The 15508-nt window shown below is 36.6% G+C and overlaps 1 protein-coding gene across 5 annotated transcripts in view; it reads right to left on the reverse strand.

Annotated features, from left to right (window-relative positions):
• Positions 1 to 15508, reverse strand: part of HDAC9 (histone deacetylase 9) — a 945763-nt gene that overhangs the window by 739143 nt on the left and 191112 nt on the right. Inside the window, exon 1 of one of the 5 annotated variants that reach the window (XM_032759765.2) lies at positions 4614 to 4653. The exons of the other annotated variants lie outside the window; for them this stretch is intronic. Within the exon in view, the coding sequence (XP_032615656.1) occupies positions 4614 to 4629 (16 nt within the window). The 5' untranslated portion in view covers positions 4630 to 4653. Of the gene's footprint in view, positions 1 to 4613; positions 4654 to 15508 lie in introns of those variants that run through there. 5 annotated transcript variants of the gene reach the window in all.

The following is a 15508-nucleotide window of genomic DNA, read 5'->3' on the forward strand; positions in this document are numbered from 1 at the left end:
TCCCATGTCTCTGAGTGATCACATCTATTTCCATGGCTTCACTTAACATCTACATGACATCTTATGCCTACTTGACATCTCCCCTTGAATGTTTCAAAAGCATGTAAATTGAGAAGTCCAAGCCTGCTCTTCTTCCAATTTGCCCATCTTCATACAAGACATCTCACCAGACCCCACTGCTGAACACCATAGGATCATAACTGAAGCTCCCCAATGACATCCAATTGTTTACCAAGTCCTATTAATTATATAGGATTTCTCACTCTGTCCACTGCCCCTACACCCCTGACACTGTTTAATCCAAGTGGCCATCATTTTTGGACTAAGCTATTGAAATAGTTTTCTAACCTATTTCCATGTGTCTACTCTTGTTCTTCACGAATCTATTCTCCACTCTGCAACTAGTTTAAAAATATTATTCAGGTCATGCAACTCCCTGTGTAAACCTTTCAATCATTTCTGATTGCACTTGCACAACATGCAGCTGCATAACATGACCTACTAGGCCCAGCAAGATCAGGACTCTGCCAGTACCTCTAAGCAACTTCCCCACTTTTTACATGTTTCAGCCATGCTGACCTTTACTCTCTTTCTCAGAGAGGCAAAACTCTTTTCCATTTTGTCATATCCAGTTCCCTGTGACTAGAAGCATCTATGCCATTCAGGTTGTTTAAAGTTAACTTCATTTGAGAAACTATCCTTGATCCCCCAAAGACTATAGGATATACTATATAAATACTTAACATGTATCACATGTTAAATTAATACAACACCCCTAGCAGCTCAGTATCATTTTACAGGTGAAGAAACCACGGCCTAAGAACATTAGTTAAATACCCAAAACCAGACAGTAATGGGCTTTGAACCATGATTCTCCAATCCCAGGGTCTGGGATTATCCATACACACACACCCTCTCTCCCAATGTAGACAGTACAATGTAGTTAGAATATATTTTGTGAACTATAGTGTCGCTTATTTCATACAACTGTTTTTCACCCCAAACCTGTGAATTTTCTGAGGGCACAAACTGTGATTATTGATTTCTGGATCTCCAGCAGGAGATGCTAAGCAATTGTGAATAAATGGACAAAAGAACAAATGAAGACAGAATTCATCTCAAGGGAAAACAATGCTTTATCTATTCAAGACTTTTAATACATTTTATTATTAAAATTTAAATTGATTATTAAGTTAATAATTAAATCAAGCACTAATGTTTATTGATTTTTAAAACTTATTAAATTTTTACATTTAATAATAGCAGTGACATAATGCATTGACAAATGTTAAAGATCAGGATAGAAAACAATCTGTAAACATGAAGGCACTAGTACGCAGTAATCCCATGGATGACCAACCCCACCAGAAATTACATTAGTGCACAAAGAAGTGGACACTGACAAGCTAAATGGCACTCTGAATCTGTCCCTAATGACAGACAAGTACAGAAATTTCCAACCCTAAACCCTGCTTTACAGGTTGTGAATATGTTCTTATGAGATAAATACATTAGAGACAAAAAGAAAAAGAAAAAAACCAAGATGATGGAACAATCCTGGAAAATGGTTTGCAGTGGCCAGTACTAAAGAGCTGCTCTGATTTCTCAAAGGTTTAAGAATCTAAGAATGTCCCGGTGTGTGATGTTCCCCTTCCTGTGTCCATGTGTTCTCATTGTTCAATTCCCACCTATGAGTGAGAACATGTGGTGTTTGGTTGTTCGTCCTTGCGATAGTTGGCTGAGAATGATGGGTTCCATATGTAACAAACCTGCACGTTGTGCACATATACCCTAAAACTTAGAGTATAATAATAATAAAAAAAAAAGAATCTAAGAATGCGACATAACAGTGACCCTTCCCACTTCACTCCCCGCAACACTGGAAGCTGCAATTCCCTTTATCCTTTTTTCTGCAGAAAGATCATATGATTTCAAATCTCTTCCAATATTTTTATAGGTAAAGCTTGGCTGATTCTGTCAAGATGACAAAAGTACTATAGCCAATGATGGAAAAATGAACGATTGCAAATTGATCAGATTGCCTGATAAAAGGCAGGTCAATCATTTATATCCGATGTTTCCATTTTTAGCTCTAAATTTTAGACCATGTCCCCTTGAGTGAAGAAAAAAATTTTTTAAAACACCATTACTCTATTGGAGGGGAAAAAAATTCTCCAAAGTTGTGAAATTAACCTCTCTCTTCATTCACACATTCAGTTCTATTTTTGCAGTTGTACCCGTAATGTAAAAGATAAAGCACTTCAAGTCAATTCCAGGTTTCTAAAATGTCTGACTGTGCATGTCCCAGTTCTCTTCAGCACCTCCCAGAAGATTCAGCCAATTTTTATTTCTGCAGCGCATCAGTGTTTATCATTTGTTTTACAACAGCACTGCATGTTCTCAAAAACTGACTTAGATGTATTTCACCCTCCTCTACAAAAACTCAAGAGAGACAAATGGCCTTAAAAACAAAATCCACCACTGAAGCATGGTTAATTTACTAAAAGAGCATTTCTTTTTTTTACCTGTCAGTTCAATATTTACTTTTTACAGTGGTAACTCCACACCACCCCCACCCGCCTCTGTATTTGTCAAAATTTATGACAAATTTCCAGCTTGTAATTAGGCATTCTGAAAATTCACTGTGGGAAAACTATTACTAGAGAAAAGGTTTTCCATTCAGCTTGCTTTATAGGAATACTGACGACTTTCACCTTCAGGAAGCTTAAGAGCAAAACCACGGATGCATTTTGAGTGCACGTTTGAACAAACCTGTTTCTTGTGGACAAACGCTCTAAGAAGTCAGACAGACTTGGAACAAAATCCTGGCTGTCTCTTATGAGCTGGTAAGTAGCTTAGCTTCTCTGCACCTTAGTTTCCTTTTCTATAAAATGAAGATATTAATACTAAGTATTACATAGGGATATAGGGAGGAGTAAATAAGAAAACCACACAGCACAGTGCCAGATGCATTGTAAATGCTCAATAAATGACAGCCATTACTATTTGATGAATAGTATAGAAAAAAAAAGCTTAGGGAAGGTCCTCACCATCCATTTGTTGCCATCTTCAGAATTTCACCATTCTCATTAGCAGTGAAAAAAGTATCTGAGCAACTTGCAGCCCTGGAAGACCTCTACATCAGAGATGGATGCATAAGAGCTCAGATATGAGGCAGCCTCTCAGGCCCAACCGTGTTGCCTAAACCCAACTGCAGCGCTCCTCCAAACAGACATTAGAGGAGCCCATGAAGCCAATGACAGGGTCTTTTCCATTAGATCTACTCCTTGCTCTGTGAGCTTAGACCAATCTCTACTCCCTCATCCTCAAAGTGAGAGGGTGGGCAAGACAAGCTCAGATGCCTTTTGTTTGTAGAGAGAATTAATTCAGAGCTGGTGGGGGAAAGCAAGAGCAAGGAGTTTTCACAGGGTGCAAAAGCAAGCAAGATATCTCAATGGAGACTTTTCCTAGCCTGGCATTATAAAATAATCAGGAGAAAAGCAATGGTCAGAAGACAGCCCAATATGCTCAGAACAACCTTTGGCTTTCTGCTTGGACAAATCACAACCCTACCATCACTCTAATAATTTTCAACAGTTGTAGGGCTAACAAACATGAGCACTCTATGTTCCCAGCAATTTTCAGAGTCTTGGCATGCACTGGTTCATCATCCCTCATGCTCAGGAGATCAGTGCTATTGTACTCATTTTCAGGTGAGGAAACTGAGACACAGAAAGGTTAAGAAATTTTCTTAAGGATACTGGATTGTGATGGAACCAAATTTGACCCCAAACAGTTTGGCTCCAGACACTACAATCTTAATATCTACTATCCTCTACTCCTGCTCCCACTGGTAAAACAACCATTGGAAACTCACTTGTGCTTTCTATGACTCATAATTCAAGTTTATGTAATAATATTTCTCTAAACCTTACATTGCTGAGCTGGCATGAGCCTTTAGGAAACTTTAGGCCTCTTTTATTTAATGTTCACAATAGGCATATTTCAAAATGCTGCAATTCAACTAGATTGAAGGAGGGAGTGTACCACAGAGGTGTGGATTATACAGCCTGGGCTCTGAAGTCACAGCTGTTGAAGCTATATGATAGATGCAGGGGAAATCTCTACACTATTCACTCTATTTTTGCTTGTGTTTGAAATTTTTGATAATAAAAGAGTTAAAAGCAACAAACATTTTCAACCACAAAGAAGACAACAGAAGACTAAGCTGTTTCAGGATCCAGATGGATATTCAGCTTCAGTAGATTATTCCCCTGCTGACAATTCCAGGCTAAATTTCAAAAAATCAGAGTACAGGAACTTATTCATCAATATTTTTACTAATTCAAGAACCTTCTCCCCAAAATACTTTAGTCCTATCTATCTGAAATAATAAAGGCATTCTCAGAGTTGAATTTTTTGCTCAATGTAATTTTTGTTGTTGTTGTTGCTACTGTTACTGATTGGAAAACCTTTTGCTTCCCTCCTCATGACAAGTTTATCTTTCCACAGCCTATAAATTATTAAAGATGATTTGCAGAGTCAGACTTAAAAACGTCTACCCCACTATCTTTTTCACAGTTCTCTTAAGATATTAAAAGAAAGAAACTTACCCGTTTTGTTGTGCATTCCCTCTTTGCCAAAGTGTGCTGTGGTTTCACAAACTAGCTCAGTCCTTCTGAACTTTTCTGTATCCGTTATAATATTAAAGAGCCACAAGGAAGGGAAGTGGTTAGTCAACTTGCTAATTTTATCAGTCCCTCCCACTGGTTAAATAGTACCTGATGTTACAGATGCAATATCAGTTTTCCCAGCTCATTTCCCTGCTACTGAACGACTTCATAAAGACTGCATAATTTGGGGGCAAAGAGAGTGACTATAGCTGGTATGCAGGCATGAGAGAGTTAATGAATGAACATTTTATTACTATTAATAAGAAACCTAATAGACTACAGAAACCAGCAATTCAACAGAATGAAGAGGAGGAGAAAGAAAGAGAATGTTTGTCAGCTCCATACTCTAAGCATACTCAATTTGGGTAGGAAGGGGAGTGATTTTTTAATGCAATCAGAGGACGTGTGGGAAGTGGCTGGTGTTTCATTTGTTGATAAATGATTCTGCCCTGGAATGGATCCAATTTACTGGATATAGAAACTTCCACAACTGGGGGCCCTGGCTCCGACGACTCTCTTTCTCTGAAGCTTATTAATTAAAGCACAGGGCAAACTACCAAATGTGTCCCTCTGAATGAGGGAAAATTAGACATCCTCTGAAGAAGCAGCTATGAATTGTTTCTTAGATGGAAAGGCCTGCAGTGAATGAGAGGAAAAAGAGGAGGCTGAGACCGATTTTAATGAAATAAAATGATTTTGCTGTTTCAATCCCACTCCAAAAGATTTCAACATATAAAACACTGTCACTCCAGAACCCTAGATTATGCAATTTTCTGAGCTACTTAAATGGGCGCATTTGAATTAAATCTGGAGTACTCACTTTGAAGTACCTTTCCCACCATATCTAAGGATTGTGGCATTAGAAAAAAAAAAGTCTGAAAACCAAATCATCCTGAAGCCTCATTAGCTCTTGCTTTTGATTGGCTAAGAAAATGTTTCTTCAAAGAAATTCTAATTTTTTAAATATATTTACATGTGGTAATAGTTTCACAAAAAGATTTAAATTTGGTAAGCTGAGGCAGGTTGAGGAAACTAGCAATTCTGTCACTGATACCCTTCTTAGTATACCCCCAATTCAATGATACTTAGCTTATAAAATAAAGAAAGGAAAAACTTCGAAGACTTATTGAATTTGTTTTCCACCTCCTAAGTCTCTTTTATAATTAGATCTAAGAAAATGAAAATCTAAATACTACACTGAAGGGAAATACAAGCAATGCCTTGCTCTGAGATCTCTCCAATAATTTCTCTTGAAGAACAAAAACTGCACAATTCTAAGCCCCCAAGGTCATATTTTTATATTTGGTTTGAGTTTAAGGTGAGAACAAATACCTGAAATCAATACTTCACAGTCATGACTCTGGCTTTAGTCCCTCTCACTTACATCTGTAGCTTTTGCATCTTCAGGAAAGAAAGAAGAAAAGACACAGTTCTAGAAGAAAAAGAAGGGGGGAAAGTGAAAAAGAAAGGGAGAGAACTTTCCTTCATTGTCCCCTTCTCCAAAACTCTTAACAGCTTCCCCAAGCACCCAGCTTTGGTGGCACCTCCTCGGCTTCATCCACAGGCCTTCCTCACCCATTCAAACACACCTACTTGCCCCTCTCTGAAATCTTGGAGCATATTTCATCATCCTCTCAGTCTAGGCATAGCTTATTTCTATGTAATGTCTTTCTAGAAGCCTGTAAGCCTCTTTAGGACCAATGTATATTCTCAATGGTCACCTAGAGCATTAAGCTGCTCAAGCACAAAGCTTCAGTTTTAAAAATAAGTATTTTGTAATGCCGCTTTTACTAACCTAACACAAAGCTCATAGTTTATACAAACAACCTCTATACATAATATTCTTTTTAATCATAAAGTGCTCCAGGCATGAGCATAACTTACATATTGAGGAAGTCATCTGATGCCTGCCCTACTACCAACAAGTAAATATGAATTAAAGAGAAGTAATAAGCAGCCAGTACTTTCAAGAAGGGTAAGAAAGTGAAAGACTGGAGGGTTGAGTGGTTACATGGACATTAGGCTAAAATTTAGTATTAGAATAAGAAACAATAAAGCAGGCTTACAGGCAAGTGATAAAAGGAGAAAATAAGAGTAACTGAAGTCTAGATAACATGCCAAGGCAAATTATAGATGGTAAAAGTAAAGAACACACAAAGAAGAATTAATATTCTCTCATAAGATCTGATATTTATTTCTTATTCATAAAAAATGTTAAAGGAGTGTTAATTTTGCTTTTTGTTATACTGAACAAGGGTGCTACAAATGAACACTGATGCAGCTGCACTGTGTTGGTTATTCAAATACCATGAGCCACCTTGTTGTCAGCAACATGGTTTTCCAAATGGTGAACAATGCACAGTAAACCTTCCAAAGCAAAGAACAGTTTTACCTGAAAGTATACAGTAGCTGTAGTCTTAGGAAATTCAACATATACTAAAATTGAATTAAAGCAGTTTTTATATGTGCAACCAGTTTTGTTTCTAGGCTCAAATAATTATAAACAAGTGTTTCACCTATATGAATACCCAAAGGGATTGTTGAAAATGCAGGACACAACTTCCAGGTCCAGTCCTCTCACATAACAGGACTGCAGTCCACTAAACGCCAGTAGTGCTCTCCAAGCATTGTGGCATCCAGAAAACACTTTCAAATCTTCCCTTAGGGGCCAGTACAGCCTCATTGAAAAGCACTACCCTAGACAAACTACTACCCTTCAAACGGCTGGCTTTGGGAGTCAGGTAGGCACATCAAGATGTGAAGGAGACCAGGGCAGGAATGCGCTGAATGCAGAGTGCATGCTCCGGCTGGCTAAGGCCAACTGTGGCCATCTGCTCTCAACTGTGGCCAACCAGGAATCTCAGCCCCAGTAGCACAGAACCCCCACCTATCAAGAGAAGGTGGACATCTGGATTTTTATGTAAAATATCCTTTTAAAAAAAAGGTTGGCAAACACTCTTTGAACTATACAAAGTTTATCTCCAGGCTAACATGATTACTGGTTCTCAACCAAAAACATAAAACAACATTTACAAAATATGTAATGTCAGAGTATGGTATTCAATGTAGCAAGTACTTTGATCCCCTATTGTATATAGGAATTATACAGAATAAACTGGAGTATCTGCCAACATGTTAATGAGAATTCTCTATTAATATATTATTTTTTCATTTTTCTTTTTTCTTTGCAGTATTTTCTACCTTTTCTAAAATAAACACATAAGGCTTTGCAGTAAAAAAAATAAGCAATGGAAAATATATTTCCATTTTAAAAATTGGAAGATGGTAGTTATAGAAAGCTCTTTAAATACACTCAGAAAAAAACTACCATTAAAATGGGCAAAACAAATTAAATTCCTTTCAAATACCCAGTTCTGCTTCATCTCAAGCACTAGTTAAAGATCAGATGTAAAAATTAAACTGTCTGCAAATCAGAACAGGGATATGCCTAGGTAATGGAATCATTACCTTGTGTTCTAGATATGTAAGTCATTACATTATCTCTTTTATTAGATAGTCAGAGCCCACACAGGAAGGATGCAAGTCTGACTGCGTGTCATAGAAAGCACTCAAATGAATTGTGCAACAATTTAAAAAGACCCTAGGGTTCTAAAAGTGGTAAAAAATAAACTTTCCTATGAGCCAATAATAATAAAGTTAACCTTTAAAATTAAGGTGCTTTAGTAATTTAATTACCTTTTTCCTATTTACAAAATTAATATTAGAAGCTGAGTCATGATGGAATTCAATAAAATTATTTTATTAACTTCCTCTAAGGCTTAAAAAATACTTTATTAAACCTCTCTTTTTATAATTCAGTCTTATTCTTCACTCTGCTGAAGACTTGGACCACATTTTATTCCTATAAAAACTGATTTTCCCCCAAATTAGAAATATGTAACTAGAAATGATTCAAAGCTGATCCTCCTAGGTACCAAAACACAACATCCTGAAAAATAAGCTTACACCTTGAAATATCATAGATAATAAGACCACTTAAAACACACATTTATATACAATATATATAATTATTATTTTACATAATAATTATATATTTATATAAATACATATTACTATATATGTAATTATTATTGAATTTTCACAATTTAGAAAAATGTACCACCAGACTGTATAGAGAGGGACTCATTGAACCACGGTAACCGGTATGAAAAAAAGGATGACACAATTTTTAGAGATATTACCTTTTCTTTTTTTATTAGGAAGCATGGTCATGCATGGTGCTTATTTTGAAAGGAAATTCAACCTTTTCCCTGTCTTAAGTTATATGCTGGCTAGAGCTTGAGTTCTTAAATATGTGTTCAATATTATTCATTTCAATTCTGCAGAATCAGAAGATTACACAGTTTGTGAACTAAATCTTTCCTTTCAATTGTATCTTTCAATTTTGATGACAAAAGCAAATGTTTGCAGGTTTGAAAGTTGCTAGTTCAACATTGTTGGGGAACCCAGGGTGAACAACAAAATTACCAATTGCCCAGCATAAAAAGAAAATCTCATCAGCATAGTATCATGTTTTTCTGAGATGCATCCGAAATTTAGTCTCTTTAAAATGCCTTTGACACTTGACTAAATTTAGTGCTAAGGTGATTATTTTTAGCCAAGATTTTGCTTATTGACATATATTCAAATAAATGAGAAAAACTACCACTGGAACACAATGTGTCTAAATATATACTTGCTGAAAAGAAGGAGCATTCCAGTATGCCTGTCTTCTCTAGTAAACATAAGACATAACACTCAACTTCACTGGTAAGCAAATAAATGTAAATTATGAAACATTAACATTTTTATATATCATTGATGCTAATAGATAATGACAAGCACATGATGTGAAAAACACTGCTGGTAGGAGTATAAATTGGTACACCTTTCCCAGGGAAAAAAATGTCACACTATATCAAGAATCTTTTAAAACGTTCACACTCCTTAAGAGTGATTCTATTTCTAGGAATCATTTCCAAAGAAAAAAAATCAAGGATGTGGATAGTGATTTATGTAAACGAATGTCCATCACACTGCTACTTTAAAGGGTCACTGAATAACTGCAAATGGTGTATATTTCCAATATAAGGAAAATAATAAAAGAAATTATGGTATAATTATGTCATTATTATAAAAACTTCTACAAATCATGATACTGAAAATACTGAATAACACTAAAAACTGAACAATACTGAGTAAGAAAGGGGATAGAAAAATATACATTATGACTTGGTATTAATGACCCAAGTCTTAGAACCCAAACATACACTTGCCATTCACACCCTCACAATTTCCCCCAAATTTTATCCCACGGTCAATGGAAAGAAGGCCAAAAGAAAAGCCCAGAGTGTGAAGACTGTGTCCTTTACCTGTCCTTTAGCTTCTGGAATTTAATTTCATTTTACTTTGGTTTAGTGGATTTTAATTTTTCTCCTTGATAAAGTGAAGCTTGTCTGGCAACTCAGAAGCTTCAGGGTGAAATCCACCTCACTTTAATGTGGAAACAACTGTCAGTGGGTCCTTGTTTTAGTTACTCCACAAGAAATCACATTACTTTTTAAATCAGAGTGCTGAAAATCATGTCTGACTTACAGCAAAATGAATTTTTAAAATTTTACCTGGGACAACAGTAAGAGCGAGTGTTGGATTTAAATCAAATGAAGAAAGAAATCTACCTATATCTAGTCCCTATAAAACCAAGCACTGGACAAATTGGAGCTCTTTTAGTTCTCACAACAACCCTAAAGGTTAAGTTTTATCATTCCTAATTTACACATGGGGAGACTAATTTACCCAAAGATCAGATAAATTGGCCAAGGTCTCACATTTGGCAAATCAAGAACCAGAATTGATTACAGTCGATCCTGACCACAAAACCAAAGACTAACACTATATACAAAGATTTTATAATGAAATACAGGTAGTTAACCCGTGGTAGTCTTCAAACACACTTTTCTTGTCTGAAGTTACTATGGTGGAAGATGAAATAGGAGATAATGGAAAATTGGGTAAAAGTACACAATTGAATACATTAACTGAGCCTGTATTTTCTGAACCAAAAGTCAGGACACAGGATCCGAACCTATGAAACAGAAGTAGTCCCAGAGTTTCATGTTTCATGTAACCACCATTTGCCTAATGTTTAATGAAAATATATATATATATATATATGTGTGTGTGTGTATATGCATGTTGTAAATACCAAATTAAATTTATAATTGTTTGTATTGACTTTAAAGGTAAAGTCACACAAACAATATATGATCATAAAATCAAGTAATACACAAAATATATATAGACAAAGCAAAAACTGCCTCATTATCCCACACTACATAAAAAGCCAATGGGAACAATTTGGTGCCCTCCTGGACTTCTTTATATTAACATTCACAAAATTATCGTAGCACTTAAGGAAATGAATGTTGTGTAAATTGTACAAGTGACATGAGGCAGGGTTTAACTTTGAACACATTGCTTTAACTTCCAGAGGATCTCCTTTCTAACTTTTTATTTTGCTGGGGCCAGAGGGGAGAATACTCCACAAACAAAGAAATGGAGAACTTTGTTGCTCTGATTTGTTTATTTTTAATACTTTCCAAAAATCCAAAGTATTAGGTGGTTGATTCTGCCATTTATTCCTGTTTCCTTTTGAGCATATCATTTAATTTTGCAGCTGAATGTTTCCCATCTATAAATAAGGGTGATTACCTACAAGAGTTCTGAAAAAGTCAATGACTCAGTAACTATATGGAATTATACTTCAGTATCTTTCTTTTAAAATCTGTTTTAGAGTAATGCAACATGCTTAACAAAAATGAAATGCAAACCTTTAGAATTTCAAATGAAGAATTAAGATACCATTGGGCCACATGTACTCACAACCTATTATGCAAAAAGGAATGATAATCAGTTCACCAAATAATAGCCATACCACTGTTATACTTTCTGCTTTACATAAACTTGGTATTCCACTACATTTAAAATAAATCTCTAATTCATCTTGCTTTACTCAGTCTCTTTGATATGGTTTGGCTCTGTGTCCCCACCTACATCTCATCTCGAATTGTAATCCCCACATATCGGTGGAGGGGCCTGGTGAGAGGTGATTGGATTATGGGGGTGGACTTCCCCCAAGCTATTCTCTTGATTGTGAGTTCTCAGGAGATCTGGTTGTTTGAAAGTGTGTGACACTTCCCCCTTTGCTCCCTCCTGCCACCATGTGAAGAAGCTGCCTGTTTCCTCTTTGCCTTCCACCATGATTGTAAGTTTCCTGAGACCTCCCAGTCATGCTTCCTGTTGAGCCTTCAGAATGTGAGTCAATGAAACCTCTTTTCTTCCTAAATTGCCCAGTCTCAAGTAGTTCTTTCTAGCAGTGTGAAAACAGACTAATACACTCTTCTTATATTATTACTATGCCCCACTACGAAATATCTCCCCTTGCTGGGTTAGAGTGCTGAGTATCTAAAAAATTGAGACAGAAATTTCAAGGCACTGAGAACCAGAAAAAGGTCAAAGAGTTTCACATGCCCTATTTATTACCTTTCAAATGCAGGGCCCAAAACATATTCAGAATTTCCAACATGTCTTTCAGTCCTAATTTTAAGGGTGGGAATCTTTAATCAATCAAATAGTCCTGGGCTCCAGCTAGTTCTGTTCACAAGGTGACTGGCTATGTATAGAGTGAAGATTACAACATCAACCATGTGGCCAAGAGAAGGGAGTACCCAGACTCATTTATTATTTTTCCCCCGGTAGATTGGTATGGATGCACTGTGAAGTGCAATTGCAACATCCTTTTGCCTCATGGAATACATGGGGATAAATTCTTCACCAAATTACACATAATTCAAGTGAGCAGAATTCTTAGGGAAATGCTCAGCAAGTGATAATCACTTTCCCTCGGTGCAAGTATGTCATTTCCCTTTCAAAAAAGGGTCCCGGGACCTTGCGTTGTCTTGTTTAAGAATAATAATCACAACGTATCACTCTCATCTATTTCCCCTAAGAAGTAAAATGTTTTTATTTCTCATGGACAGGGAGTCTTGGGCACCATTTTGAGATTTTCTTGAGAAATATTCACAATATACTTCCATTTACTAACTATATAATCTTAAGAATGTTATTAAACTTTCTGGACTTTATTTCTCATTTACAAAATGGGATTTATAATACCTATTCCATAAAATTGCTGTGAATATTAAATAAGGTTTCTTATATACAGGGCCTTGCACAGTGACTAACACATTGTAGACAGTCAAAAACTGATAAATACAATTACTGTAACTACTAGCAATAAACGGTATTTAGTTTTTTCCTCCTCATACTAAGAAGGATATTATGATGATTCTCTGTGTGTGTGTGTTTCTTTCAATATTTTTTACAGTAGCTGCAGGCTTATTCAGGCCCTTTTTCTAAAAGCTTTACTATATAGTTTTAAAAATCCTTTTAAGATCCATACTCCTATTGAGTCAAGAATAAAACGTGTACTTAGTTTCAGGCAAACAATTGTTCAACAGAAGCCCCTTCAATTTTTAATTACGCTCTCTTCCCTTTCCAAGTTCTCTGATTTTTAATCTTAAAAGTCAGTCAGGGTACATTATTTATGTTATATTCAATATGGAGAAAAAGAAGAAAAGGGATTTTATTCAGGACACTAACTCTAACCTTGAAATGTTATTTTCTGAACATTTGTTCTGCTCACTGAGCAAATTTTAGTCTTCAAGTCAGATGTCTAAATACAGTGCTTGAGCTCTGCTTAAAGGCTAAAAATACAGACTTCTGCACAAGGTGATGGTTACAAAGGAAGGTGTTTAGAATATGGTTCAATAGAAGCTAAGGTAATTGAGCATTAGCTATATAGTTCAGCCAGAAGAATTCCTCTTCTACGCTGAAGCTTTGGAGTCAAATCGTAGGCTATTATCCTTTGAAATACATTTTACATGGAAAGAGAATCAATTAAAGAAGTGGTTTCCTGAAACCTTCACCAGGTCCTCAGTTTTGATCATTTGAAGACTAGAAGTTATGGAATGCTTTGTCAACCTCTCTCTCTCTCTTAAATTGAGCACTTAAGCAGAGTAAGTCTGAACAGGAAGACTGGCTGCAAAACCCATGCAGTATTTTCCTCCTCTTAAGAAAATACATGAATAGAAGTCAGTGAATAGTTTTGATGCTCACTAATACCACGATAAAACAAGGTCATCATATAGAAAGTTTATTATCCTCCAGGAAACATACTGTGTATCACTGCCTAATTCTGCTTCAGACTCACAAACTAAGCTTTGTTCCACCTTGTATCATCTTACACTAAGTCTTCTCAGACTCACAAACAAAGCTCTGTTCCACCTTGTATCATGTTTTTTTTTGTATTGTACTTTAAGTTTTAGGGTACATGTGCACAATGTGCAGGTTTGTTACATATGTATACATGTGCCATGTTGGTGGGCTGCACCCATTAACTCGTCATTTAGCATTAGGTGTATCTCCTAATGCTATCCCTCCCCCCTCCCCCCACCCCACAACAGTCCCGGGAGTGTGATGTTCCCCTTCCTGTGTCCATGTGTTCTCATTGTTCAATTCCCACCTATGAGTGAGAACATGCGGTGTTTGGTTTTTTGTCTTTGCGATAGTATACTGAGAATGATGTTTTCCAGTTTCATCCATGTCCCTACAAAGGACATGAACTCATCATTTTTCATGACTGCATATATTCCATGGTGTATATGTGCCACATTTTCTTAATCCAGTATATCGTTGTTGGACATTTGGGTTGCTTCCAAGTCTTTGCTATTGTGAATAGTGCCGCAATAAACATACGTGTGCATGTGTCTTTATAGCAGCATGATTTATACTCCTTTGGGTATATACCCAGTAATGGGATGGTTGGGTCAAATGGTATTTCTAGTTCTAGATCCCTGAGGAATCACCACATTGACTTCCACAATGGTTGAACTAGTTTACAGTCCCACCAACAGTGTAAAAGTGTTCCTATTTCTCCACATCCTCTCCAGCACCTGTTGTTTCCTGACTTTTTAATGATGGCCATTCTAACTGGTGTGAGATGGTATCTCATTGTGGTTTTGATTTGCATTTCTCTGATGGCCAGTGATGATGAGCATCTTTGCATGTGTTTTTTGGCTGCATAAATATCTTCTTTTGAGAAGTCTTCCTCAGGCACATCTGCCCAAAAGTAAAGTGCCATGGAGAGGGGAAGAGGAAAATAAAACAGAGGCCTGGAATGGATACTGTCTCTGTTTTCAAATGACATGTGAGGTTCATTTAATTCTTTTTCCTTTTGAGAAATTGGAAAAGATAACATTAAGTGAACAAAGAAGAAAAGGGCAGATAAAAATGTTGATGTGCTCATGATAAATAATGCCTAAATAAATGATTAAATGGAAGGAGAAGTCATAACAATATGAAACCATCTCAATAAGTTATTTTATTATCCAAATCCCCTTTTTTATTTTTATTTTTTTGAGACAGGGTCTCATTCTGTCACCCAGGCTGGAATACAGTGGAACAATCATGGCTCACTGCCACCTTGACCTCCTGGGCTCAGGCTATCCTCCTGTCTCAGCCTCCTTGAGTAACTAGGACTATAAGTGCATGCCAACACGCCCAGTTAATTTTTTTTTTTTTTTTTTTTTTGAGACAGAGTCTCGCTCTGTCGCCCAGGCTGGAGTGCAATGGAGAGATCTTTGCTTACTGCAACCTCCACCTCCCGGGTTCCGGTGATTCTCCTGCCTCAGCCTCCTGAGTAGCTGGGATTACAGGCACACACCACCATGCCCAGCTAATTTTTGTATTTTTAGTAGAGATGGGGTTTCACCATG

This window comes from Hylobates moloch, unplaced genomic scaffold (genome assembly GCF_009828535.3).
Source record: "Hylobates moloch isolate HMO894 unplaced genomic scaffold, HMol_V3 SCAFFOLD_1, whole genome shotgun sequence".
Classification (NCBI taxonomy): Eukaryota; Metazoa; Chordata; class Mammalia; order Primates; family Hylobatidae; genus Hylobates; species Hylobates moloch.